The following is a 26,744-nucleotide window of genomic DNA, read 5'->3' as shown; positions in this document are numbered from 1 at the left end:
TCCTTCCCTCCCCACGGCATCCCCCGCCCAGGAAAGGCCAGCAAAGCTTCCTTCCTTCCTCTGAGAAGCACATTTATCTAGGGCAGGCTCATCCCCGGTGGCCACACAATGGCCCTTATCAGCTGTGGAGCCAGGCACAGAGACCCAGTGCACACCAAGTCTCACACATTTCCTGTTTCCACCCAGCGGGTCAGGGCTGGGCCCAGAGCGGCCATATCCTGACTGGGGCCAAGAGGAGGCAGAACACTCCCCCTTCCCCTTCCCGACCTCTCAATCACTGCTGGACTCGCCCCTCCCAGGCCAGGGGGGGCCCCTCCAACAGGAGGCACGGGTAGGGGTGTGTGAAGACTTAAGGGGGAAGGGGAAAGGTGGGTACGTGGACAAGCATGCTCCACAAGCAGAAGGTGGTGGTAGAGTGTCCCCTGAGACCCAGCCCCAGGGCTACAGAGATCAGAGTAAGAAGACAGGTATGCTGTTGCTTTGGGTGTTTTTCCAACTGTTCTCTCACAATGATCTTGTGAATACATACATTATTTGTATTTTACAGACAACCAAGTGTAACTCGGATTCAAATCCAGGTCTTGACCTCATTCCTGTGTTTCTGGCTCTGCATGATACCACGGCTGCCTGTGTAACTTTGGATGGATCACGCCACTCCTCTGAGCCTTGGTTTCCCTGGCTGCAAATGACAGGTGCGGTGGGCAGCAGCCATGAGGCTTGTGCAGGTGAGAAGGCCAGAGGTGGGCAAGTGCGAGTGGTCAGGGCTCCTCAGGTGTGAGTGTGTTGGGGCAGGGACAGAGATTACCGTGGAGACCTTGGGGCAGGAGGCTCAGGGGAAAAAAGATGGTGACTTTTTTGGATAGCTTGACCTGGGACCAAGGCTCAAGACTAAGATGAAGGAATGTGGGTGAGGAGAGATGAACGAGTGAATGCAGAGCACCTTTTCTGAGAGCCGTCAGGTCCCAGAAACCCATTCTACTTCGCACCAAGGTAAACAAAGTGCCTAATAGCATAGGTGGCTCGCCCCAACTGTGCCAGGGACCCAGGGGCCACCACCCTGGGACCTCACCCCATTCTCATCTGGGCACCATCTGCCACTCTCAGACACAGCAAGTCTGGTCTAGGTCTACAGGGCCCTCGTCCTAGAGTCTAGCAAGGGCATGGAGTCATACCACCACCACCAGCAGCTCCCCCGCCGCTGCCATCATGGAGCCACACACAAGTGTAAAAGCCATGTTTCTAATTATCCCCCCCCCCCAAAACAACAGACATAGAGCACAGCCAGGGGCCACTAGAAGCCAGGGGGACAGTTCTTGATGGTACACACGGCTCCCAGGGTGGAGTATGGATCATAGAGTGGACTGGAGTGTCCCTCAGTCTCAGGTCATAGGATGGGCGTGACAATCACAGAGCAGGTTCCCTGAGGTGTCCTCTCCTGGGAGAAGGGCCGTTGAATCACCAGTGGCTGGAGGCAAGTGGCGGGAGTGGGACTGAGGGCCCACACAGCACCTAGAGAATGTTCTCTGAAGACCCTCAAGGCCAGATTCCGTAAAATGTCTAGATTTTGGCTCTCTTCTCTGCCTGCCTCCACTTCTAGGTGCTAGGGCAGTCTAGAGAGAGGGCAGGTTTCTGGCCAGTGACTGCAGGCAAGGGTAGGAGCAGATGAGCTTGACTGGGCAAGAAACACCCTGGAAAAGTCTGTGGCCACAGTTCCTCTACCACCTGCCAACCCTTCACAAGAGGGCAGGTTAGGGCATGGAGCCTGACCCACCAGCCCCGGAACTTCCTGGGTCAGACTCCATGGGGGCAGGGGTGCTGGCAGGACACTCATCATCCTGCCCACAGGACCTAAATAAGAGCCTGGGTAGAGGGGCCCCTCCATCCTGCCCACTTAGTCTAATTGCTTTTGCTACAAGCAGGGATCCCAAACCTTCTGCCCATCCCCCAGGGGGAGAGGCAATGAGATGCCAAGACTCCTGGAACCCAGGCTGCTTGTGCCAACCGGCCTATGGGGCCTGTGCAGATGCGAGTTTCTCCCCCCTCCCAGGCAGCCTGAGGCCCAGGATGGCGTGACAAGAATGCAGGCCTGTGCCAGATGGGGCATGTGCCTGGCAGGCCTGCTTGGGCGGGACTGGGAGTGTGTGGGGGGAAAATCAAGAAACAAGGTACAAGCTGGAGGGTCCTTCCCACATCCAGTGGATTGTCCCAGGTCTTCACTGTTGACAAACTAGCTGGTTTCACTCATATCTCAGCAACAAAAACCTGTATTTAAGTGGCCAATTCTAGAGATCTGGACCAGAGAGAGCAAAGGAGTGTGGCTAGAGCTCCCCCTGGGAGACGGAGGATACCTGCTGCCTCCTCTGGGGGCTGGGCTGGGCCCCCAGAGCTGTGGGCGGTGTGGGCAGACCAGCTCTGGCCTCCACCCTGGATCCACTCTCATCCGGGCTCAGATGTGTGGTTGGGCTTCCCCCAGTGGGTCCTCCGCTAAGAAGGAGCCAGGCTGGATCTGCAAGGATAAAACAGGCGGTGAGTAGAAGGGGGGAGGGGAGAGCAGATTTTCCTCTGTGCCTTTCCATCACTCCCCTTCTCCAATGCATGCAGCTCCGTGGTCCAAGTGGGTTCCTAGGCCTGTGGCATTGGAGAACTGAGGAGGGGCTCAAGTCCCCTTCCCCCACCAGCATACCTTGAAGGGTTTGCTTATCCCCACCACAGAATGTAGACTGTTGCTATAGTAACAGAGGAGAAACTGGTCCTCAGTCTCAGGGATATTGCTGGTATTGAAGTATACCTGGTGGGAGGATGGAGAGGAACGGGGTCAGCTCCGCGGCCTGGGCCCCACCCAGCTCTCAGCAACAAGTTATCCCACCCTCTGTTCCTTCCAAAAGACAGAGCAGTGCTCAGGCAAGGCATGAGCATGTCTCCCACGTGGGAGACATGGAATACCTATCTCAGGGAAGCGGGCAGGTACCTGGCTCAGCCCATCGCTGAAGGAGACCTGGTTGTCCCTGACCCAGACATAGGACACGTAGTCATTAATGTGGCGCAGCCCCACCTGTGAGAGAGGGGATTGGGCAGTCGGTGGTCTGGGAGGACACAGCACCTACGACAAGTCCCAAGGAGATGCCTCAGGCTGGCCATTGTACTGTATGCACCCTCCCCTTCACCGCCAGCCTCTAGGGGGGCAAGGACCCCTGTGTGATGAGCACGAGCTCTTCAGTCTCTGTACCCAGCTCCTGTGAGCCCCCAGGATGGATAAACCAGAAGGGTATGGCTGATGGACACCACGTCTTGCCTGCCACATCACCTTGTATAGTCCAATCCAGTCCCAGGGGCTGCTGAGAAAGTCTGGGGTCAAGGAGTAGCTGATCAACATGTCGTTCTCCATGGTCCACAGCCTCTCGGGTATCAGGGTGATCAGTGGGGCAGACACCAATGGCTTCAGCTACATGGAGGTGGGAAAGAGGGTGAAATCCCATAGCACCATTCCTTTCTCTGAGGCTCGCATTCTTGCTGTGAACTTTCCAACACATCATCGTCAGTGAGGGGGAAGAGGGGCACACAAGGGGGTGGGCACAGAACTCCACTAGGCTGCCCCAAGACAGTATCAGACCTTGGCTGGCCTGCTGGAAGGAGAAAGGGCCAAAGGCTTGTTAGGGGTGGCTGGCCCTGCCAGGGAGGATGGGGCTGGGGGCCCAGTGGGTAACCAAGCAGACAGCCAAGTGCTGAGGGGAGAGGGTGGGGGAGAATGGGGGAGTTGCTGACAGGTTTAAGAAAGAAGCCAGGTAGCTGCTCTCAGGCCTCTAGGGTTCCTGACCTACAGTGGGGGGGGGGGTAGCCCTGGAGAGAACAGCTACAGGCATGTGGAGAGACAGAACGGTATAAGGACAGACAAACCAGCCACGAAAAAGTGAAGGCTGAGGGCAGCCAGCAGGTCTCAAAGGAGGTCAACATTGCCTTGGTCATTTGATGGCAAGAAGCAAGGATGGAGGGAGCTCCCTTTGCAACCTGATCCAGGTAGATTTAAGACAAACAGAAGGAAGTCCTACTTACATGGTAGGTAATAAGCATAATGGAACCCATTAGCCCCAGGAGACAGTACCAAGAGGAAATGAAATGGAAACCTATTTACAAAGGGTCTGAACACGTTTTTGACGGAGCCCTCAACAGCTTCTAAGAGCTGGGATACCTGACCTGGGAGGAGTGGCAATCGTGTCCTCCTACAGGTCTCCCCTGGGAGATGTGCTGACATTAGAATCCCGGGCTGGGGGGTTTGGGAGGTGGCCCAGCGGGTGCTCTGTCAAGTGCCAGGCAGCCTGGAAATTCACCTCCAAGTCAAAGGTGCTGGTGACCGGCTTATGGTCACTGATGCAGTACATCATGTGGCTGACATAGCTCCTCAGAGACAGGCAGAAGTGGGGGGCTGGCAGCCTCTGGGTGTGGGGGTTGGCCTGGGGCTGCCGCTTCATCCTCCACAGGATGCGGTCGGTCCATGCAGGCTTGCGTTTTTTCTCACTGGGGGTGGAGGGGAAAACGAATGTGGAGAGAAGGGTTGGCAGGAGAGCAAGATGGTACCCCCAGCAAGCCTGCTGGAGCCCCTAACACCAGGGCCTCTCAGTGGCCAAGAGACCCCTGGGCCCCAGTGGGAGTGTGGCATGGCAGCAGGGAGGAGGGGGCCCGAGAGGATCAGAAGCATACTGGCCTTTGTCAGACTCAGCCAAGGACCTCCAGTCTAGTCTTCGTTTTTATGAATCAAATTGTGATTCAGAAACATTCCACTTCAAAGCTTTTCTGACTTCTAGACCGAAAGCAGCAGTAGACCAAAGAAGCTGAGGTCTGGATTTTAGAGTTAGAGGTAAGCTGGAATTGGGCTTCCCTCTCACTAACGGTGCAACCTCAGGAAAGGGAAGCACTCGGGGAGGCTCACTGTGTGCCTGCCATCAGTACCGCTGGTCCCCTCTCTCAAAGGCAGAGAAATCGAGACTCAGCGAACTTTCCCGAAGTCACACAGCTACTGAGTGATGGAGTCAGGATTCAAGGCCAGGCAGCACGACCACAGAGCACAAGCTCTTCATGACCAGGCCACCTTCTCCTCGACCTCAGCTTCCTCATCTGTAAAATGAAGGTAATAGTTACCTCACAGGGTTGCTGACATGATTGAATGAGGAAAAGCACACAAAATTACTTAGCACAGTGCCTGGCACGAAATAAGCTCCCTGTAATCACTGGCTGTTGTGACTCTTTGTTCTCAAGAGTCAACTGAGAGGGGCGCCTGGGTGGCTCAGTCGTTAAGCATCTGCCTTCAGTTCAGGTCGTGATCCCAGCGTCCTGGGATCGAGCCCTGCAACAGGCTCCCTGCTCCATGGGAAGCCCGCTTCTCCCTCTCTCACTCCCCCTGCTTGTGTTCCCTCTCTCGCTGTCTCCCTCTGTCAAAAAAATAAATCTTAAAAAAAAAAAAAAAAAAAAGAGTCAACTGAGAAACCTCTGGCCTGTTCTTTGCTTACTAGCTTCACTGAGGAGCCCGAGAGGCTGTACACCCCTGGAGACAGAAGTTCTTTCCTCCCCTAGGAAACTGTGGTTGCCCAAGACAGGCAAGCCTCTGACTCCTAACACAGCCATGCCCAGGCAGCTATAGGGGTGTTCCCTAAGACCAGGCAGTGCCCTCCAAGGGGGGGGGCCCCAAGTCCTGGAATGGGGGTGGGGGCAGCTTCTGTTCTGGGTTCCTCCCCCTTGAGTTTAAATGAACCCAGAGTAGTAAAGCCTAGTCAGATGGTTTCCTACTTTAAAACCTTTCAGGAGTCTTCACTGCCTGCAGAACAAAGCCCAGGTCCCCAAGCACGGCTTTTAAGGAGCCTGACCCCCTCATCCTACACCATCTCCCACCACTCTCCCCCACCCGCCCACCACAGTGACTCTCCAGCCTCTGGACCTTTCCTCGTGCAGTTTGTGCTGCCTGGAACACCCTTCTTCACAGGGAGAGGCCCAGTTCCAGGGCTGTCTTTGTCCGAAAGCCATCTTTGAGCTCTACTTTCCGCTTCCAAAGCATTCTGCACCAGTGCTTCCCCTATTATGTTATCCAGTGCTGTCGTTTTCTGTTTCCCAGTCGGCATACTGGTTCGTGTGGGAGGGTGGGAGGCAAGGACTGGCTCTTGAGATCTCCTGCGCAGCCTGGACCGTAGTACGCACAACTGCTTGTGGAACCCAAACTCACGAAAACCTCAAACTCAATCTCTCTCCTCAAAAATGCCCATCTAATCCTGACGTATACAGTTTCAGATACTGATAACCAGTTTGCAATGCTATTTTTTGTCGTTTTATTCACTTACTATTTTTTTTTAAAGATTTTATTTATTTATTTGACACAGTGAACACAAGCAGGGGGAGCGGCAGACGGAGAGGGAGAAGCAGGCTCCCCGCTGAGCAGGGAGGCCGATGCGGGAGCCAGGCGCCCCTCACTTACTGTTTGTTTTTTTAAGATTTTTACATTTATTTTATTTATTTGAAAGAGAGAGAGAGAGAGCGAGCGCGCACAAGCAGGGGAGAGGGAGAAGGAGGCTCGCCGCCAAGCAGGGAGCCTGACTCGGGGCTCGATCCCAGGACCCCGGGATCAAGACCTGAGCCGAAGGCAGATGCTTGACGGACTAAGCCACCCTGGTGCCCCCATTTACTATTTTAAATAAACATTTCCGACATACTGTTGTCAATTCAACAGCAATACAGTCTTCTAGCAACAGAGAGGCAGGCAGAATGATGTCTCGCTGGTAAAGTCCGACTCCACAATCAGACACCAGGATCTGGGGGGAGGTTCTGCCCTGTTAATTAAGAGCTATGTGGTTCTGGTTGGTGAACACGTGACTTGGAGAGAGTGGCAGGCTCGGAGGGCATGGAAGCTCCTCGCCCTCTCCCCACACCTTGCCCTAGGCCTCTTTTCCATCTGCCGGTTCCTGAATTATATCACTTTATAATTAACTGGTAATCTAGTTTAAAAGAGAGAAAGAAAGCTATGTGCCCATGGGCAAGTGGCTTCACTTCTCCCAGCCTCAGCTTCTTCAGCTCTAAGATGGGGTGATAACAGTACTTACTTCAAAGAGCCATTGTGAGGATTAAACAAATTAAGGTGTGTTAAGGGAGTGGTCAAGAAGTGCTAACTGGCTCAACCACATCTGTTTGGGGCTCCTGGGGTTGTCTCAACCTTCTACTCTTCTGAGGAGTGTTCAGAGCACATCAGAATATGCTATTTCCACTCCAGAGACGACAGACATACAATCTCCGAATCCACCTTGGACATTCAGTACCTAGCAATGCTTAAACTTGGGACTGAACCACACAAATGTACCACTTTCCCTTTCAAAGCATTCCCCCTCCCCAACTTCCCTATTATGGTAACTTGCTGTCACTTCAGGATCCTCCCCAAGTCCGGACCACAGCCTGTCTCTCCTTCCTCCTCAGTACCTCTCAACCTGGCTTCCTTTTCTCCTTTTCCAGGGCCTGCCCAGGCTTATCACTGGGCACCTGTATGCTTCAGTCTTTCAATGAAGATTTACTGAGCCCTTATTATATGCTGGGCAGCTGGGGATCTGAAAAACGGGACTGACAAAGTCCTCGAGGAGCTTGTCTGACAAAAAAAAGACAAGAAACAAGTTAAATGTGTACGAATTTGGGCGCCTGGCTGGCTCAGTTGGTAGAACATGTGACTCTCAATCTCAGGGTCGTGAGTTCAAGCCTCATGTTGGGCGTGGAGCCTACTTATAAATAAATAAATAAACGTGTATGTACAAGTTAAATATTACATATATTCTCTCAGTTCTCCATTTCTTTCTTAAAAAAAAAAAGATTTATTTTAGAGAGAGGTGCACACGCACACATGCAGGGGGGAGGGGCAGAGGGAGAAAGAAACTCAAGCCGACTGTACTGAGCATGCAGCCAGACTTGGGGCTTGAGTCCACAACCCTGATGAGATCACGACCTGAGCCGAAATTAAGAGTTGGATGCTTAACCGACAGCCCCCCAGTGGGGCCTTCCCCCGCCCAGTTCTCCATTTCTAATAATGACAATTGCAAAAGATGGGGGTCCTTCTGTGCCTTTGACACTGTGATAGGTGTCTCATGGACTGTCCTGATCCTCTTGGCACTGGAAGAATGTTACAGGTCACATTCTCCCCCCACTACAAGACACTGAAGTTCAGACATCACCCTGTGCAGGTGGAAGTCGGATGCCTGCCCAGGTCCATGAATTCCATGCTCCTCCCACTGCACTCCAATGTGGCCAATTCCCAGCAGCCAGAACTGTCTCATCGCATGCCTTACCTGAACCGGACCTCACTTAGGCTTTTTGGCTGAATGGTTGTGACTAAGTACAAGAATTGTTTCTGGAGATCACTATGTCCTTACTTTAGACAAACCAGAACCAACAAGCTCTGCAAATTTCTCTTTAAGAGCCCAGAAAGCTGAGCTGATTTACTGACCCCAAAGTAGTGATGTGTTCCATTTCTGGGTTTGAAATGGAACTTTTCCCTTCGGCTCCCTATAGATGGCTTCTAAGCGTCTTACTGAACTCTGGACCTGAGTCTTGACTAGATTGATACTATCCTCTGCTCATTGCCTAGTGGAGAGGCTGACCAGGCTCACGTCAACTGTAACAAAACCCTATGGCAATCCCTGACTTTAACAGGATTTCCCACTTTGGGTCTGTTCACCCTCCTCTGTAATGGAGCTGACCTCGTTTCTCATTACGTCCTGGCTTAGGGGAGGTTGCTGTCGCTGGGCAAAGATGCACGTGTACCGTGCCCCAAACACGACTCACTCACAGTCACTTTGTACCGCTGGTCAGGCTCTTCTCGAGGTGCCTCTCACCGGCGCTGCTGACTGACAGGAATGCCTGCCCCTCTCCCCTCTCTGCTAAACTCTGCTGTTTCCTTGACAACAGCTCTGACTGACTCTTCCTGGTTCAGCTGCCCGCCTCTTTACCATTCGCTCAACCTCCTTCAGCACTTCCAGAGTTCTAGAATCTTCTACTGGCCAACTCCTGGACTTGATAGTGCTTATTTGGATCTCTTGCTATGGGTGGATTCCTCTAATAGACTGGCTGCTCCTTAAATACCTTATCTTTTCCTTCTGTCCTCTCAGGCTCCCAATTCGAACACATGCCAGGCACCATGCTACATACCAGAGATGGTCATAAATCAAATCCAGTCTCTTCAGGCATTCATAGTACAGCAGGAAAAGCACACTGTGTCTTGAAAACGACACTGAAAGCATGGTGTGTGCAAGGCTTTCAGGCAGCATATGGGCAGGAGAGAACTCTCAGTGAGATGGGGGAAGGGTCAGGGACGGCCTTCTAACAGCGATGATGTCTGAGCTGGTTTTTCAAGGATGAAGAACAGTCTGGCTACACAGGCACATGGTAAGTGCTTGGTAATGTCAGTCACAATGTGGATTGTACCTATTATGTGGAAGTAAGTATCTGCCTCCTCCTTAGCAACCCTCTGCTATCCCCATCCTGCCCTCCTTTTTGCTGCTGCCGGCAAGGCTGGCTGTGAATTTGGAGGTGCTGTGGGCTAGACAGAAGCACTGCGGGCCACCGAGTCCAGCTCCGCCATTACCAGCTGAGCCTCCTGGGGAAGTCCTTTAACATCTCGGGGCCTCTGTACCCAATCTCAGTACCTGCTGATCACAGCCTAGCCGACGCTCAGCTGTCTTCAATGCCTTCTAGTCTCCTGGTGGCTTCCCTACCGCACCTGGGGGTGGGGGCAAAGGGACCCCGGGCCACATGGCCTGCCAGCAGCAATCTTCCAGCTAGCAAGTGAGCACTGGAAGTCCACTGGTCGGAGGTCCCAGCCGCCAAGGCCCAGGCCCAGGCCCATCCCACCAAGGCCTCACAATTTCCATGACAGCTCTCATTTCCAATGGATGGCTGGAGAGACTAGCAGTCTCCCTGCAGCTGGGGCCCCGGGCTGCCTCGCCAGCTGGCTCCTGCCCTCTTACCTCCTTTCCGGCCTGCTCTGTTCGTGGCCTCTTCTTGTGTGCACTTGCCAGCCCATGACCCCAGCACGTCTTGCTTCACACTCCTGAAAGGCCTCGCCCCCTCTCCCTTCCTTGGAGGGGAGACGCTGGGGCTCTGTCATGCCCCTGCCAGCACAGGGCCGTCCGCTCCAGCTCTCACCCCGGCCTGGCTGGGGAGACGCCTGTTCACTCCCGACACTCCAGAGGCCCTGCCCTGGAGGCACCTCCTGCCTCCCTCATAAGACAGTCCTGCTGAGAGGAGTTACGTGAAGGAGCTGCTCCGGGTGTAACAAAAACCCTGTAACATGGAAGGTGTTCTTTTTCTTCAAAGAGACGAGAATCCTTGCCAAATTGGGCCGGGAACTTCATGGCAGAGCTGCTCTTGACCCTCTGCCTAAGCTTAAAGTTTGGGTGGTTTCCTGGCCCCTTCTCGGGTCCTAGAGAGGTTTTCAGTAAAACTACCGCCACCTGAAGACGCGAATCGAACGCCAGCAGTTGCTACAGTGCTCACCAGCCGCCAGGCACCGGGCTAAGCACGTGCCAAGGTCTCATTCAATCCTCAACCCCATGAGGTGGGTACTACTATCATCCCCATTTTGTAGATGACGATATTGAGGTTTAAATACCTTATCCAAGGACATGCTGCTGAGGAGGAGCAGAGCTGTATTTCTAACTACTAGATACACTGTCTCTACATTGTTCCCCATAAACTTCTCTATTGACACCTACTACTTCATCTTCCTAAGTAGTACCTGATCCGCTCACAGCTGGGGCAGGGGTAGCCGATACCAGTAACGGGCTGAGCCAAGAGCTCTGTGCCCCTGTCTGGGAAGGACCAGAAAGCCTGGGGGAGTGGAAGCACGGGTTCCCAGAATGCTGGAACGCAGTCCCTCCCGAGTGAGGAATCAGATGCTTCCCCCCCACCCCCTCCTTGCCCTACCTGCCCTGCCCCTGCCCCTGCCCCCAGCCCCCACCCTTGCCAGCACCTTCCTGCTCTCTGAGGACAACCTGGGACAGCTCCCACAGTCAGCGCCGCATGAGGTGGGTGGGAGGTGCCACCCCTGAGGGGACGGCTGCATCTACTCCTGCTTCCCTAACACTTCTATTCTGAGGCAGCTCCCTCTGCCACTAGGGCCCACACAACCTGACTTCCCAGGCCTCTTGGCCCCTCATTCCCTCCTCACAGGCTAATTCCAAATCGGTGGCAGGCTGATCCTCTCCTGCGGGAGCCCCCTCACCTGGTGTCATAGTTGTTGGAGTTCTTATCAAACTTGTAGGTGGGTGGGAAGAGCAGGGGGCCCTCCTGGAATTCCCGGAGCAGTGGATCATGTCTCTTGGCAATGCTGAGCTGGAGAGAAAGCCACAGGCCCGTCTCCTAGTGGTCCTGACCCAGTGGCCCAGCACACACTCCATTCGAGGGATCAGCATATGCCATCGCCACAGGTCAAGAGTCAAGCAACACCACCTCACTTCCTCACTGCTCCAGTGACGGCCTCAGCGGCCCATCCCCACTCCACCCCCAGACTCAGGAAAGCTGAAGCCTTTTGCAAACATTATCCCATAGTCCCAGGGGAGGCAGCTGCCTGCCATTTCCCAGTCCTTGGACTACAGGGACCAGGCTTTGAATTCCATCTCTCTGGGAGTCACCAGCAAACATGTATCAGAGGGGAGGCTGGGGTAGCCAGGGTCCCCCCAAAGGGCAAGCCAAAGCCCTTCTTGTTCCCTATCTTGACGCACACCCAGCAGCTCCTCCAGGGGAAGATCAGGCCCCTGGGTGCAAAGCCCTGTTAAACTCCTCCCCACCCGGGAACAAGGACTTCAGAGGCCTGGAAACGGAGAACAGGTGGCTAAGGGACCTGAGCAGTGCCCCCCACATTTGATGTTGGACTTCCACAATGGGCTCCGATCACCCCTCCGGACCCTTCCCTCACTTGTTACCTGATCCTTCTCCCACAGATCACTGTAGCACCGATTTTTTATGGATTCCCGGACAAAATGCAGCCCAAAGTCATCGATCCGAAAGTTCATGTCTCCAAACCAGAGAATGAGGCTGCAGAGAGAAAAGGCAGCTGAGGGTTGTGATGAGGTGAGAGAAGGGACGAGCAACGGGCCTTAGGCCTGCTCGCTCCTCCAGCGCAGAGCTCGGGCGGCAGGTGAGGTGCCGGAAGCTGGGAGAGGAGCCAGAGACAGTGACGACAAGGCATGAGCCCTAATGAACTGTTCTCACGGCCGCTTCCCTGCCATGTAAGCCAAAGAGACCAGCCGCCAGGGGTGAATAACAAACACAGAGCAGGCTCTCGCCCTCCCTCCCCCTCCCTCAACGGGCCACCAGGCAAGGCTGAGAACCAGGTCCCTGTGGGTGACCTCAGGGACCCTGGGGTTCTTGATCTGGGATCTTCAGAAGTGTCCAGAATTCCTAAGCAGGACATGGGGGCCAGGGAAAGGGAAGAGGTCCTAGACCCCAGGCAGGTAAAGCTGGACAGGAGAGCAGATGGGGCGTCACGGAAGAGGCTGGGAAGGGCTGGGGTGGAACCCAGGCTGCCTGAGGAGAATGCTAGCTTGGGCTGGTGTGGGGGCGAGGACAGGGGCGGCAGTTGACAAGTGCATGCTCACTCATGCTCCAGGATGTTGGGGATATCCTGTCCCTCAAAATTTTGCATCTCCAGGATCCAGTCAAAGTGCTCCAGCCGCTGGTCATTGTTGGCCATGTGGGGGGGCAGGTGGCAGTTGATGATGCTGACATAGTAGCCATAAAGCTTCAGGCATATGGTGACGCCCCCTTTGTTCCCCTGGTAGGACAAGTGGGCAGAAGGGTGGAAGTTGCTCTGGGTGAGACACACCTCCCCTTTCCCATCCCAAGCCTGAGGGGAGATGGTCTCGCCCGCCACAAGACCTCCCAGGGCCAGACGCTCAGCTCCCTGGAGTGACCTCTCTCCATCTAAGAGCCCTGCTCACCCGGCCCGAGGTCTCAAGGGTGCAAAGCTCCCAGAGGCAGGAGAGTAGGTATGCGGGGCACCGGCGTGGAAGACTCACGCCACCCCCCTTTTCCATCTGCTCACCCCTACAGCGTCCAGACCTCCCCAGCCCAGTGGCAGAAGGCCTTCCAGCTCATGACTCAGACAACTCATCCTTACCCAGTACCCGAAGAGGCCAGTGGGGGTGGATTTAGTAGAGAGGATCTGGACAAAGGGCAAATGCTGATGCTTGGCAAAGAACAGCAAGAGGAGCCCCTGCATGCGGACACTGGAGACCTACAGCACAGGGGGGACAATGGTCATTCATTTCCCTGCACAAGCTGAGCAAGTCCCTCCCTAGCCCTGAGGTCAACGGTATCTCAGCTCCAGGCTCAGAGTTTTACTGCCCTGAACTGCCAAATGATGCATTCTGAGAGCTAAGCCAGGTCCAGCGCCTGCTCCTGCTCAGGTGGAAGGCAGAGAAGACAAGGCTACCAGGGCACCCTGCCACGAGGAGGGCATCGACTCTCCAGGCCCAGCACCATGCAGCCTAGCGACTCCTCTCACCCTGCTCTCTGGGTCCTTAGGGCACTCCGGGCTGCCACCCCCGTGGGCCAGGGCCTCAGAGAGGGATGGTGCAATGTAGGATAGTGGCTAAGGGCACTGGCTTTGAAGTTAGCCAGATCTGGTTTCAAATTCCACTTGGGCTCTTAGAATTTGCTATTGGGCCAAGTCTCAGTCTATTTGCTCATTGAAAAATCAGGACTCTATCTCATCTATCTCATGGATGCTGGAAGGATTAACTGGCAGCTATTCTTTCCTGGTTTAAGGATTTAAAAAAATTTCTTTAGTAATCTCTACAACCAATGTTGGGTTCAAACTCACAACCCCAAGATCAAGAGTCTAATGCTCTTCTGACTGAGCCATCCAGGCACTCCTGGTTTAAAGACTTTTTTAAATGCAGGGAGGGGCACCTGGCTGGCTCAGAGCACACGATTCTTGATCTCAGGGTCGTGAGTTCAAGCCCCACAATGGGCGTGAAGCCTACTTTAAAAAAAAAAAAAAAAAGTAAATTCAGGGAAAGAACATGAGAGACCCTTCTAGGGTGCTAGAAATATTCTGTACCTTGACTTGACTGGTGGTAACACTGATGCATATACAAATAAAAAGCCATAAAAAATACACCTAATTTCTGCATACATTATAATGTTCAGTGGAAAACAATTAAGAAGATGTTCCCCCAAATAATTATACACTGTGGGTAGCTGGATTTCCATGAAGGCAATGCAGAGGCAATGAGAGCAAGCATGGTGGACATGTGTTTGCAGGTCGGGGAGAATAGCCACAGTCTACTAAAATCCTTCATACTGCATTTAATCTTCACGCCCACCTTGTAAGGAACTGCTGTCCCTGAAGGCTGAGGCTCAAGGAGACTAAGGAACAAGGAAAACTACTCGTATAACAATGTTTGAGGTCCGGGATCCCTAAAATCCCTGCTCTGTGAGGTGGGGTGGGAAAGGGCCATAGCCAGTGACCCTCTCTCAGCCTCAGGCCGTCTACACCTACCACCCAAGTAGCTGTTTCCGGAGCTTGAGGTTGCAGAGGCCAAGGAGGAAATCCCCGGGTGGGGAGCATGTACTGGGGCCTTCCAGGAATTATGAAACCTGATCCCGCAGGCCAGGAGCTCTGGCACCGTGGAGGAGTCAAAGCAAGGGGAACCCCAAACCCAAGACTGAGTGAGGAGGTGTGAGAACCTAGCGTTGGGTAGACGTTGCTACAAATGTGTCTCCAACCCCACCCTCTAGCCCCAGTCTTGGTCTCTCCCACTGACAAGCCCATATGCCAATGGAACTGACTCCTAAGGAACTGATAAAGGTCCAGAAGAACTTTCAAGCTTAACCCTAACCCACAGAGCAGGTCTGGACCACTGGAACCCCGCCCAAAGGCATCAGTGTGCTTTGTGAAGGAGCAAGGGAGGGGGATCGGGTGGCAGGAAAGCCTGGGACTGGGAGAAAGGGTGGCGCTGTGGGGAAAGGTGGGAGACTTGTAGGAGAAGTTCTGTTGGAGGAAGTGAAGTAGGAGGAGCTAAGGAAGGGGCTAAAGGGAGGGAGCTAGGGGCCCTGGAGCCAACAAAGGGGGTCAGGCCCAGGCTTCTCAACCTGTAACTGGCAAACTCCCGTCAAAGGAAGAGGCTGCAAGCAGGGCTCACCCCTTCACCTCAGTTCTTGGCTAGGGGAAAGAGGGTCACCCATCTGCTTTGGGTGCTAGGCCCTGAGGCAGGCCTCCCAAACACGGGAGGCCACATGGGTAGAATGGGTTGTGTCCCTGCCACAAGCTGAGCTAATTTCCTTCGCTTGATTCCATTCTACCAATCCCTTGCCAGTGAGCCGGGGTGTAAGGAAGCCTCCCGTCTTGGGAAGAGAGTGGGTGGTGAGAAAAGTGGTTCGGCCTTCTCAGAGGGTAGCTCCACATCTGTAGGAAGAGGCCTGAGCTTCATCTGGAGAGAGCCAAGGGCTTGAGGACTGACCTTTTCCAGCCTTAGCAGCAGGGCAAGGCTTGTATTCCCTCCTCCTGGCTCTGCCCTCGAGAGGACTCACAGCTCTTGCCTCAGCACCCTTAAGCAAACTGGGGTAAGAGAATTAATTCTGAAGAAATGAGTCACCCTGGAAGGGACTAAAGGAATTCTGGTATTTCCAAGAAGCACTGCACAGCGTGCTTTGAATGGGAGTATGCTTTATGCCCCAGCTGTGCAGGACGTAAAGGTGAAGACCCAGCAATCTAGAGCCTTCCTGTGGATTCTCCTATGGTCTGCTTTCCCCAAAGAATACTGGCCCTTCGGACTGAGAACTATTTTCCTCTCCTCTCCTAACCTCTGAGCCCCTGAGAATTTGAGGTACATGTCTCCTGTGATCAGAGGACACCCTCTGATACCAGCAGGCTAGCCATGGGATACCTGTCAGCCTCAGAGCTCACCAGCAGAGCAATAAAGTATAATAGTAAAGAACATGGGTTATGGGGCGCCTGGATGGTTCAGTCAGTTAAGCAACTGCCTTTGGCTCAGTCATGGTCCTGGGGTACGGGGATCGAGTCCCGCATTGGTGCCCTGTTCAGTGGGGAGTCTGCTTCTCCCTCTGCCTCTGCCCTTTCCCCTTGCTCATGCTCTTGCTCGTGCTCTGTCTCTCTCAAATGAATAAAAGGAAAATTTCTAAAAATAAGTAAATAAATAAATAAAATAAAAATAAATTCCATGCTAAATGCAATAAAGAAAAAAAAAGAACACGGGTTACGAAATTTGAAAGATCTAGATTCAAATCCCAGACAGCCTCTGTGACCTTTCAGTCTTGGTTTTATCTGTAAAATACCCACATTTCAAGAGAGTTAAGAGTTCTCAATAATGGGGCGCCTGGGTGGCTCAGTCGGTTAAGCGTCTGTCTTCGGCTCAGGTCATGATCCCAGGGTCCTGGGATCGAGTCCCACATCGGGCTCCCGGCTCAGCGGGGAGCCTGCTTCTCCCTCTGACCCTCTCCCCTCTCATGCTGTTTCTCTCTCGCTCGCTCTCTAAAAAATAAATAAAATCTTTAAAAAAAAAAGAGTTCTCAATAATGCGTATCAAGAGCTTATTTGTGATGCTTACTCCCAAGTAAGCACTCAGTAAATGTTAGCAGTTATTATTTTTTTAATGTTTTATTTATTTATTCATGAGAGTCAGAGAGAGAGAGAGAGGCAGAGGCAGAGGGAGAAGCAGGCTCCCCGCCTAGCAGGGAGCCCGATGCGGAACTCGATCCCAGGACCCTGGGATCATGACCTGAGCCGAAGGCAGACGCTTAACCATCTGAGCCACCCAGGCGCCCATTAGCAGTTATTATCATACTCAGGGATTTCAGGCTGGGCACGTGAGTAGGGATTGAAGGCTGACGGTGGATAGGCACCGAAGTGTTAATAAGGCCTGCTGTGCTTCCCCCAGGATTCTCCCAACATGAAAAATGTCAAGGTGTTAAACTAACCCCTGGGGTCCCAGCTCAGCTCCAGCTACATTGGAAAGACACAAGGCAGGCAGAAGCCCCAGGAAGCCAGGAGCAACTGAGGTTTAGGCCTTTAAATAAATGGAAACAGCATGAAAGTCTGAGCGGGAGACCAAAGGACTGGGGCTTAGTGACAAGAGGTGAGACACATTTCCCAACTGCCCATGAACTTGTAAGTTACCTTGACGAAGCTCAGAGGGGAAAGCACATCCATGAAGAAACTGCTCCATGGGTCTTCAAAGGCAGTGTCAGAAAGGAGGCTCAGGATCCCACAGTTCATTTCCTGCAAACTGCCCATTCCAGGTCAGAGGCTCTCTCCCTGGCCTGGAGGGTAGCGCCTCTGCCACAGACATTTAGTACTGCCCTCGGCACTTTCAAACCTTGGGTCCTCATGACCATGAGCTCTCCCTCCCGTGGCCAATGACTGCCAACCCCTTGCCATTACTGACTCAGGACAAGAGACACTGACTGGTCCTGATGCAGGCTGAAAGCTCCTAGCCTTCAGCCTCCACAGCAAAGGAGGACAGGTGACAGGAGTACCCCACGGGGACAACTTTGGACTGGTCGGGCTTATCGATCTCAGAAATGGGAATGGGGGAAGGGGCACTGCAGACACCTACCCAATGACATAGATGTCCAGATTCAGGTTGTCTTTGTTCAGCTGAAGAAGATCGCTGAGGTCTAGAGGAGGTGCTGCAGAGGCCACGTTCCACGTCACCACATGTATGCTGTGCAGGGGTAGGAAGGGAAGTCGGGGGGGGGGGTAGGACCTTATCCAGGTAACGAATGGGTCTGCTAATGGCTGCACCACAATCCAGGGCAACCATAATGGGAAACGCGAGTTTCTGTACCTGGTAGTGGGAACAGGGGCACTGAACTACAAGCCCTTCATCCTCACTTTGTTCCTGAAGCAGGAAATTTCCACCCCATTTTGGCTCCTCCGTGCAGGCCCACAGCTGCCCACAGCTGGCAGCACTGCTGCTGCTGACGTTAGGAAAGGCTGCCAAGTGGGCGCAAAGGTTTCAGGGTCAGGCGAGGAAAGGAATGGGGATGGGGTTGGTAGTCAGGAATTCAATAATTCCACCAGCCATTCACACCTCAGGGCTCCTAAGGCCACCAGAAAGATTTTGGAGGTCCAGTTTTTACCTTGTAAGAGGACTCAGCACTACAAGACAGGAGAATTTCAAAAGTAACAAAGATAACACCACCACATTCCCTTCCTTCCTTCTTCCTAGCAGGTCCCTGGAGCATAACCAATTCTGCCAAGCATTTCAGGGAGCCTAAAGGTGAAGATTCTAAATGACAGGGTTCTCAACATCTCTCTCAGGAGTCTACCCTCTTTTGGGAAAAGTCATCAGCTGGATAGCATCCTGAACCTTGGCTTCATATAAACCCTACGGAAGCAAGACAACTAGATCAGCAGCTCTCAATCACAATGGATCCCATCAGAGGCTCAGGGGAAGGAGACACTTGCAGATCTCTTTCACCGGGTAGTTACAGCAACACTCCAAGAAAGCCCCAGACTCAGCTGAGTACAGAGCAGTCAGGGGCTACAAAACCTGTAGAGACCAAGGTCCAGCCACCAAGCCTTAGGTGAGTCTTAGGTACACCATGAGGAGGAGGACCTCCAGCAGAGGAAAACCTAGAATGGGCAAGGGTACAGGGGGTTGAGAGAGATGGGAGAAAAGAGCAGGATGTCCAAAATCATCTCTTCTCCACCAGATCCTGTTCTTAGAGGTCCATGTTCTAAAAAGCACAACTTGAAATTCTTGGCCGGCTTAATACAACTTCCTGCCCCTCCCTACGAACATCAACAAAACAATACACAAACCACCTTCCCAGGCATTCGGCCAGAGATTCTGCACTTTGTTTGTTTTCGATCTCCCCCTGCTGTCCAACAGAGGATTAAGGAAAGCAGCCCTTTTAGTCCAAGGCTCTTTGTTTTCCCAGGGACCGACTCTAAGTGGATGGAGAGCAAAAGTCGGAATTTCTTGCCCTCACTCTCAGATCCGACGATTAGCAGCAAATCCTTGCATCGTGACTTGCACTAAGTTGGTGATTAGCTTTGTTCTTCGTTAAAGAGCAAGCATGGTACCAGGCTATATCACTGCACTAACGGATCTTACTTAAACCTGATTTCGGATTTCGGGAGGTCACAACGGGATCAGGCAGACCCCGTGATGTATGTGCTGATCAAAAGAACAAGATTTCTATTCTAGAGCTGAGAGGAGAATGCCTTGTTCTGTCTTTAACTTCAAACAGCCCAATACTGTTGCCTCCGCCAGAAGCCACCCGAGACACCTGCATGGGGCGCCCAAATGGGAACGAGCTCGGCGGCCTGAGTTTGGAGGGAGTGCGGGGCTTGGGCCCGAAACAGCCCCCTCGCCATTGGCTTGGGAGAACTGGGGAGGGTCTCTGAGCTAGAATCAGTCCTGCAGGCCTAGCCCCTTCTCTCCCAGTCTGGCTGTACCCCAGATCCGCAGCCCCGAAAGGGTAGGAGATGGTGATCCCGCCCGGAACAGGCCGGCTTGCCCGCAGATGCCTTCCTCACCTGAGCGTCTTGCCTCTCGGCTCAGTCGGCTTCCGTGGCTTCACGGCCGCCATCGTCCCCACGCCGCGGCCCGGCCGGCTCGTGCCTCCCCGCCCCCGCCGCTCCTGGCCCGATCCACCTCCCTCCGGCAGCAGGTCCCGGCTAGCTTACTCTCGCCCGATTGTTTTCCTTCCGGACTCTGACCCTCCGCCTCGGCTTCCGTAAGAGGCGGGGCTTGAGGGCACGGAGGGCTCTGGGTGGTGCGGCCTGGGGTAGGAGGCGGGACTCCCCACGGAGCGCGAAACGGTGAAAGGCCGGGAGGAAAGAGGCGCGTCTCCGCGCCAGCAGAACCCGACGCAACACTGCCCCGCTCGGCGCGCGCATCTGGCAGCCCCGCGGCTCCCAGGGTGCCCCGCGCGAGGCCGGCCGGGAGGGGTATAGTGTTCCGGCGGAAGCCGCAGCCCGGCCCGCACGCGCATCCTGGGCCCGGCCCGTTTGGCCGGTTATCGGAGTTGAGGTCTCTGGCCTCTGCGCTGTGCCCCACCACCTCCCCAACGTCCACAGGTCCAAAGGGCGTGGGGGGGGGGGGCGGCAGTCCAGCCACTGTCCTGCCTGTGAAGCAGCTTCATTGCCCCTCATCTACAGGTAATCGGTCTCAAGTTGGGCATAGAGCTCCTCCATCCTTAGTTCTCCTCCACTTCCACTTTCAAGTGTTTCCCGCTTTTCACACTCATTAGGTTACCTATTACACATTAGACGTTGGGGGTGCCAGGACTCTTAAAAAATTAGCCACCAAAGAATGAAAAATAAATCATTGCCTCTCTTTGATGAATAGAAATTAAGATTTTTGCCAAAGATTAAGATTTTCTTCAAATAACTGGTTCTTAGTCTTTTTTGGAAGATAGGGAGGGCGGTGCATGGGATTCCTTTGGGGATCTGATGAGAGCCATGGCTCTCCCCAGAAAAATGCACACACAATTTTACAAACAAGTTTTATGAGGTCCACAGACCTGGAAGCCAGGTTAAGAACTCCTACTTTAAATAAATGTTTTGCTTGGTAGGATCGTAAAAAAGAGGGAGGGGGCACAAAAGCAAAAAGGAAATCCTGCCAGTATAAAATGGCTGAATTACTTTCAGATATGTGATGTCTGCATAAGTAAAATGACAAGAGGATGTTTTAATTTACAGAAATTGACCTGCAAAAAATTTTGGAGCTATCTTGTACTTTTTCCTAGTCCTGGTAAAATGGAGGACAGCAGCAAGAGTTTGAGGATATCTAAGTTGTAAAATGGACATAAGGACATCACCAATAAGCTGGACTCCGGAAAGCTCTGTCTAGGATTTTATTAGATTGCTTTTTTCCCCCAATATACCTGTTTTGGAAGATTGAGACAAAAAGGCACAAACTCACATTAAATAAACAAGGTAATCTAATCAGTTCTACAAAGTGTATTTTGTAAAAGAAGTAGCACTAGGAACCAACCAAAATAAGTCAGGGAGTCCCAGCAGGGACTGTAAGAGAACTTGGGGAGATATACACATGCCCACAATACTGACCCTGTCCCTGACCTCCCTCTGTGAGGCCAGAGCCCAGCACCGCCCCCTTACAGAGGCACTGCCGCTTCAGACCGCGACTCTGACCCTGGAAATCTGATGGCAGCAGCTGGTCTGAAGGGGCACGGCACACCGTCAGGTACTACCCCTGGAGCTGAGCCTTTCATCGTAAAGCCCTCTGAGTGCTAGTCAGTGCTAGTCAGGAGGTGGGTGAGAAGGTAAGGGGGATACTTAAAAGCCAACACTGTTGCCCAGCAGCAGTACTATCCGTGGGGATAGAATAGACCAGGGACACCCCTCCTTATGCTTTTGTGGGCTGGAGCCCCAGATCCAGCTGACATCAGGAAATTCTAGCTCAGCTCATATGGATGCTTTCAAACTGGGGCAACAGGTGGAGATGGGAGGAGCCAGAGAAAAGCCAGATAAAGAGCAAGGCCCACCAGAGTCGGAGTGGTATGTGTGGATCTCAGAGAAGAGCTGAGGCAAGGAGACTAACATCTGATGACCCTCAATCCACCTGTCTGCTTAGAACATCATGGTTCATTTCTCCCAGGATAACCCACACCTGGATTTAGCTGATGAATGAAGGGAAAACTTTAAGCACAAATATAATTATAGCTAATACAGAGCTTATAGGAAAACATTTACATTTTTCTCCAGTAGGAATGCTTCACTTTCCCAAATAGATGCTACCAGCAGTTGGGAATCCTAATAACCAACTGAACTGCCCCAGATCCATTACTATAGACCCCACAAGGTGAGGAGCCTGCAAGGAAGGTGTAACAGGACATTTCCTGGTCCCACAGAGGCCTCAATGGAGGTGGGAGACAACCACATTGAGGGGTCTGAGTCTGTCCGCTGTTGCCCCAAGAGGGTCACAGGGAAGCAGCCATCAGGATGTCACAGGTGCAATCCTGTGAAACACTCCCTTATTGCACTTAGAAATCAGTAAGGCAAAACAAACTGACGACAACATAAGGGTAAATGATCCCACCCTACTTCTCGCTCCCCCAACACAGATTTGGTCTCTTCATGAGCCACCGCACCCAGACTAGCATGGGCTTGGATCACAACACACTTGGCTAACATACTTCACGAGGCTTGGGAAATGTCAGGTGACACCACAGCTATCTCAGACTCTCCCGCTGGGAAGGCAGACTTGGTTTCCGCCAAGTTGTCTACAACCATGGAGCACTCGGCAGCTTCTACCTCCCCTGGAGTCTGGACTTTTTCACCGGCCTCCTTTGGTAGAGTTCTATACTATGATCACTACTTGCTTTTTGCTTTTGATTGTCCAGGACAGAACTCAGCATAGGGGCGGGATGAGCTGAGTTCCTGATTCCCAAATTCCTTTCCAGCAACTGGAGACAAGAGGGAACATGTTCTGCTGGGGAAAAGCTTTTTGCATGCTCGTTTTGTGCAGCATGAAAAGATCAGGACCCTTGTGTCCTGACCAGCCTCAGAGACAGAGGACAGGAATCTAAGAAAGCACAGAGAAAAGAGGATTATTGCTGAGTGGCAGCACCAGCCCAAAAGGGAAGAGGAGCATGGACACACAGAGCTCCTGGAGGGGGGGGAAGGGGGGGATTGGGGGACAGACTAATTAGTACATATGGGACTGACTCAATTCTAAGGGGACACTGGACAGGTCCCTCCAGGTGGGGAACTGACCTGGGCATACTGTGGGCTCTGCAAGGTTCAGACAGGGTGGGCAACAGGAGGGCCAAGAAGCCACAGGTGTCTCTAAGACTAGTGACCAGAGATGCGATCCTGGGGCAGGAGTTATCTGTATTTGTTACATTTTTAAAACAGAGACTGGCTGGGCCCTGGGTACTTCCTTGGTGCCTACAGCACATTAACAATGGGCTACTGAGAGCAGAGATCAGAGTTATGAAGCCACACTGCTGTTCTGTGGAACTGGAGGAAAAAACTGTATTTCTAACTCATCTCTCCCCAGGTGAGCACTCAAAATTGCAAAGATCTGCCCAGGAAGCAAAAATACCTCAGTGTATCCCAAGGTTGAAAACAAAGGAACTTAAATCATTTAAATCACCACATCACAAAAGGCAGCTATTTTGAAAGACTAAAAATGTCACTTGGAAATAAAGGGCGGGGGGGGGGGTGGAACACACAGAAATGGGTTGAGAACAAAATGGTTGGAGAGGGAGGAGCTGTGAATACAGCAACCTACACGCCACATATCTCAGAGGAGCAGGCTCCCGCACATACGGGCTTCATAATACCAGATGGTCTATTTGTTCACAATATTAAAGGGCATCTAGAAGTAGCTACAGTAAGGGATCGAAAGTTGCCTGAAGAATGGGCACAGAAAGGCTGCGTCCGAAGATGGCCTGTCACTTGGGAGGGTGGAGCTGCTGGGCCTTCCTGTTGACCACTGTCTTGCAAAACTAGAAGAGAAATACAATTATTAAGGAAGCAACAGAGGAAAATAGAAACACACTGTAAATCATTGATGGCGGAATTTCAAAAGGAGCCAAGATGCCAGTAGGGGGTGGGGGGAGGAAGCGATGGTCCAAGCAGCCGACACTGCAACAGTCCATTCAGTCCTACTGTTTCATCTGCCAGAAGTTCTCACGCACAAGGGGGCAGGGAGAGCGAGCAGAGCTTTGCATTACTGCTGGTGAGACCCCAGGCCTCCTCAGCTCCTTAGTGTTAGAGGACAACCAGAGTTTACTTGATAAAATAATTTCCTCTCAGAGCCCAATGGGAAGCAGGGCCAGGTTTTTAATTCCATGACCAAGCCCACTGAGAGCTGCTGGAGTATCAGCAGGTCTGGAGGTATGCAGGGTCCCGGGAGCTCAGAGAAGGATGGGGCTTGGGAAAGAGCAGCACCATGAAACAGGAACACCTCATCCTGCTCCTATGACCCGGGCAGAAATACTCTCCAAGCATCTGAAAGAGGCTGCCTCTGATGAGGACAGCTACTTAGTATAGGATCAGAGGCTTTAAAGAGGAAGGAAATGAAGCACCAGATAAACGATGAACCCAAGGAAAAGCTGTCTGGCCAGCATTTTCCAAGGACAGGGCAGGGAATGACAGCAGTGGGGAGCCAGGAACTAGCTTTGGCACAGGGGTACCAGGGGCACCCCTGAATGCCAGCTTCAACTTGAAATGGCTCTAGTTACGAGAGGAGGAGGATTTAGTTGCAGATAAGCTTCAGTTCTGTGTCTACCGCCCCAACCCAGCCCCACTTCTCACTACTGGGTGGGTCCATGTGTCTGTCTGGGCGGTTCATTATAAGATCACATGTCCCTGAATTGGTCTAATAGTCACAACATCTGTCAATGGAAGCCTGAGAGCTGTTTAGCATGGCAGTCATCAGGATTACTGGAGGACAGGACGAGCAATGAAGCAAGTTTCCTGACTCCACAGTGAGCTGCTGAAGCCCCAAGGACCCAAACTGATTTTCACGTCGATGAGATGCAAAGGGAGAGATTCAGTACATACAGTGCAGAAGGGGGAGGGGTGCCTTTAGTCATCCGCGGTCATTCCTTTCACTGGGTCCTTTTGTCTCATCTGGAACAGAAAAAAACAGGAAAAACTGAAGGCTCTTGCTGCTGATGGAACTCCAACACAAATACATTCCGCCTTCTCTTCAGTCCTGCCAATGAAGAGGGTGGAGCATTTTCTGTGCACAAAGCAAATCAGAAGAGTAGAATTCTGCATACGTCCAGCCAAAGCCGTACCATTTATAGCTCCGTGTCACTGCTCCCACCGTCCGTGATTTCTGTTCCTCTCCCTGCGTCCCAGTGCTGGGGTGCAGCTCTTAAGCTCCTCTCTTTCTTCATTCATTCATTCATTCAACAAATATCTATGAAGCAACTCTTTTGTGCTAGGAACTGCACAAAACTGCTCCAGGCCTGAGGATTCGGCAGTGAACCAAAACAGACCAAGTCTCTCCTCCTGGTGCTTACATTCTGGGGCAAAGTAGGGGAGAACGAACAAACCAGTATATGCCGGGGGCAGATGTTGAGTAGAGACCCGGCAAAGGAAGTGAGGGGGAAAGTCCTGTGGCTCCCTGGAGGGGGCATGTGCGGGGAGTGGTCCAGGCAGAGGGAACAGCAATTCCCTTTCCTGGGCTCTGCTGAGAGGCTCTGCACAGTCAATCAGGTAGGCAGAGTGTGGCACAAGAAGGCAGGGGTTCAAAGAGCAGGGTGGGTAGATCTCAGCTTAGCAGAAGTGTGAGGCTGCTGGAAAGCAGGATGGGGGCTTCTCTGGAAGCCCCGAGTGGCCCCTGTGAACTCCACCTGCCAGGCAGAAGTGGACCCAACTTCTTGTGGGGATAGCATGGAGGTGATCTCTCTAATCTGTTCCAACTTGAAAGTTCCCTTCTATTTGCAGAATGCCTATAACACATGTGTAGTTTAACTTCCCATTAGGTATTTCTTCACTATCCATGAGTTTTCTGCTCAACTTTCATTCTTTCTTCATTCAACAAATTTTGAGCACCTCAGAGAATGACCTCTGGAATCAAACTTCCTGGACTGTATTCTGGCGCCATGACCAACTGTGTGACCCTGAGCAAGTGACTTCACTGCACTCTAAGCCTGTCTCTGTAATAATAAAATAGAGATAATAAAAGTACCCACATCATGTGGTTGTTGAGAATTAAATAAAGATATTTGTGGAGAGCACCTAGCATGGAGTATGCACCCAGGCCACATTTTCTGCTATTTGTGCAGCATCCTGCAGTAAAGGGGGTGCGTGTGTCCACAAGCTCTGAAGACCTTGGACTTCTGTGCTACCTTCCTCCTCAGAGTTCTGTTTTATTTGCTAAAACTTTAATACTGCTGCATATTGCAGAGATTCTACCTCAGAAGAAGCGGTTCTCCACTAGGAAGTACTTTCAAAATACTCTTCCTGCCACATTTCAAACTCTTGTTCATTGTTCACACTTCCTGCTTCCCCCCAACTATTATAATCAGTGAGTCCATGGGGAACCTGGGCATGGTAAAAAAAAAAAAAAAAAATCTGCTCCTTTGTGGAGGTTCTGATATTCACTTCCTATTGACAACTTTTTTTTTTTTTTTAAGATTTTTTTATTTATTTGACAGAGAGAGACACAGCGAGAGAGGGAACACAAGCAGGGGGAGGGTCAGAGGGAGAAGCAGGCTCCCCGCCGAGCAGGGAGCCCGATGCAGGACTCGATCCCGGGACTCCAGGATCATGACCTGAGCCGAAGGCAGTCGCTTAACCGACTGAGCCACCCAGGCGCCCGACAACTTTTTTTTTTAATTGTATTATTTATTTGACCGAGAGAGACACAGCGAGAGAGGGAACACAAGCAGGGGGAGAGGGAGAGGGAGAAGCAGGGTCCCCACGGAGCAGGGAGCCCGATGCGGGGCTCGATCCCAGGACCCTGGGATCATGACCTGAGCCGAAGGCAGACGCTTAACCAACTGAACCACCCAGGCGCCCCCCCCCCGCCATTCACAACTTTTACCAGAATTACATCAAATGTCTTAGGTTGGTCTTTTAGGCCCGAGTTTCCTACTTGAGCAAAATAATCACCCGGGTTACTTGTAGATTCTTAGGCCCCAGACCTGATAAGTCAGAACCTACAGGATACAGACAGTAAGTGAGTCATAAAATCAGTCTTACAAGCCTCACTTTTCATCATCCCCTGCAAAGACCTGCTGTGCCCAACAGGAAGGTCTATTTGCTG

General features: G+C 52.4%; 2 protein-coding genes and 1 non-coding gene across 7 annotated transcripts in view; 1 reads left to right on the top strand and 2 right to left on the bottom strand.

Annotated features, from left to right (window-relative positions):
- Window positions 1–1,196: 1,196 nt before the first annotated feature.
- On the bottom strand, window positions 1,197–19,773 carry INPP5K (inositol polyphosphate-5-phosphatase K). Of its 4 annotated transcripts, XM_021704490.1 has the most exons (12): window positions 19,526–19,773; window positions 17,595–17,702; window positions 17,156–17,264; window positions 13,133–13,249; window positions 12,612–12,787; window positions 11,937–12,048; window positions 11,237–11,346; window positions 4,326–4,512; window positions 3,305–3,442; window positions 2,969–3,052; window positions 2,684–2,788; window positions 1,197–2,506 (listed from the first exon to the last, which is right to left on the bottom strand). In XM_021704490.1, exons 1-12 carry the CDS (start codon window positions 19,576–19,578, stop codon window positions 2,447–2,449), a joined length of 1,359 nt encoding a protein of 452 aa, XP_021560165.1. In that variant the 5' UTR covers window positions 19,579–19,773; the 3' UTR covers window positions 1,197–2,446. The 4 variants fall into 4 exon arrangements, with proteins under 4 accessions (XP_021560165.1, XP_021560166.1, XP_021560167.1 ...); XM_021704491.1 differs by lacking the exon at window positions 2,969–3,052; XM_021704492.2 differs by lacking the exon at window positions 13,133–13,249 and having other exon boundaries at window positions 19,526–19,692.
- TRNAE-CUC lies at window positions 7,661–7,733 on the top strand. Its single transcript has one exon. It is a non-coding gene; the product is annotated as a tRNA-Glu (tRNA).
- Window positions 19,774–20,835: 1,062 nt separating the features above from the next.
- The window catches only part of PITPNA (phosphatidylinositol transfer protein alpha), a 40,951-nt gene continuing 35,042 nt past the window's right edge, over window positions 20,836–26,744 (bottom strand). For both annotated transcript variants that reach the window (XM_021704496.1, XM_021704497.1), the window contains exons 11-12: window positions 24,527–24,595; window positions 20,836–23,466 (exon numbers count right to left, since the gene is read on the bottom strand). In XM_021704496.1, the coding sequence (XP_021560171.1) occupies window positions 24,551–24,595 (45 nt within the window). In that variant the 3' untranslated portion in view covers window positions 20,836–23,466; window positions 24,527–24,550. The remainder of the gene's footprint in view (window positions 23,467–24,526; window positions 24,596–26,744) is intronic.

Source organism: Neomonachus schauinslandi, chromosome 15 (assembly GCF_002201575.2).
Source record: "Neomonachus schauinslandi chromosome 15, ASM220157v2, whole genome shotgun sequence".
In the NCBI taxonomy this organism is placed as follows: domain Eukaryota; kingdom Metazoa; phylum Chordata; class Mammalia; order Carnivora; family Phocidae; genus Neomonachus; species Neomonachus schauinslandi.
The sequence above is the reverse complement of the archived record's forward strand: the minus strand, read 5'-3'. Positions and strand labels throughout refer to the sequence as shown.

Excerpts from the sequence above, each read along its gene's own strand:
- INPP5K (XM_021704490.1), bottom strand. The coding sequence starts at position 19,578 with ATGGCGGCCGTGAAGCCACGGAAGCCGACTGAGCCGAGAGGCAAGACG. Across the intron at positions 17,703-19,525 it reads CCGAGAGGCAAGACGCTCAG|CATACATGTGGTGACGTGGA; the intron begins GTGAGGAAGGCA and ends ACCCCTGCACAG. Across the intron at positions 3,443-4,325 it reads CCAGCACCTTTGACTTGGAG|CTGAAGCCATTGGTGTCTGC; the intron begins GTGAATTTCCAG and ends ACCTCCATGTAG.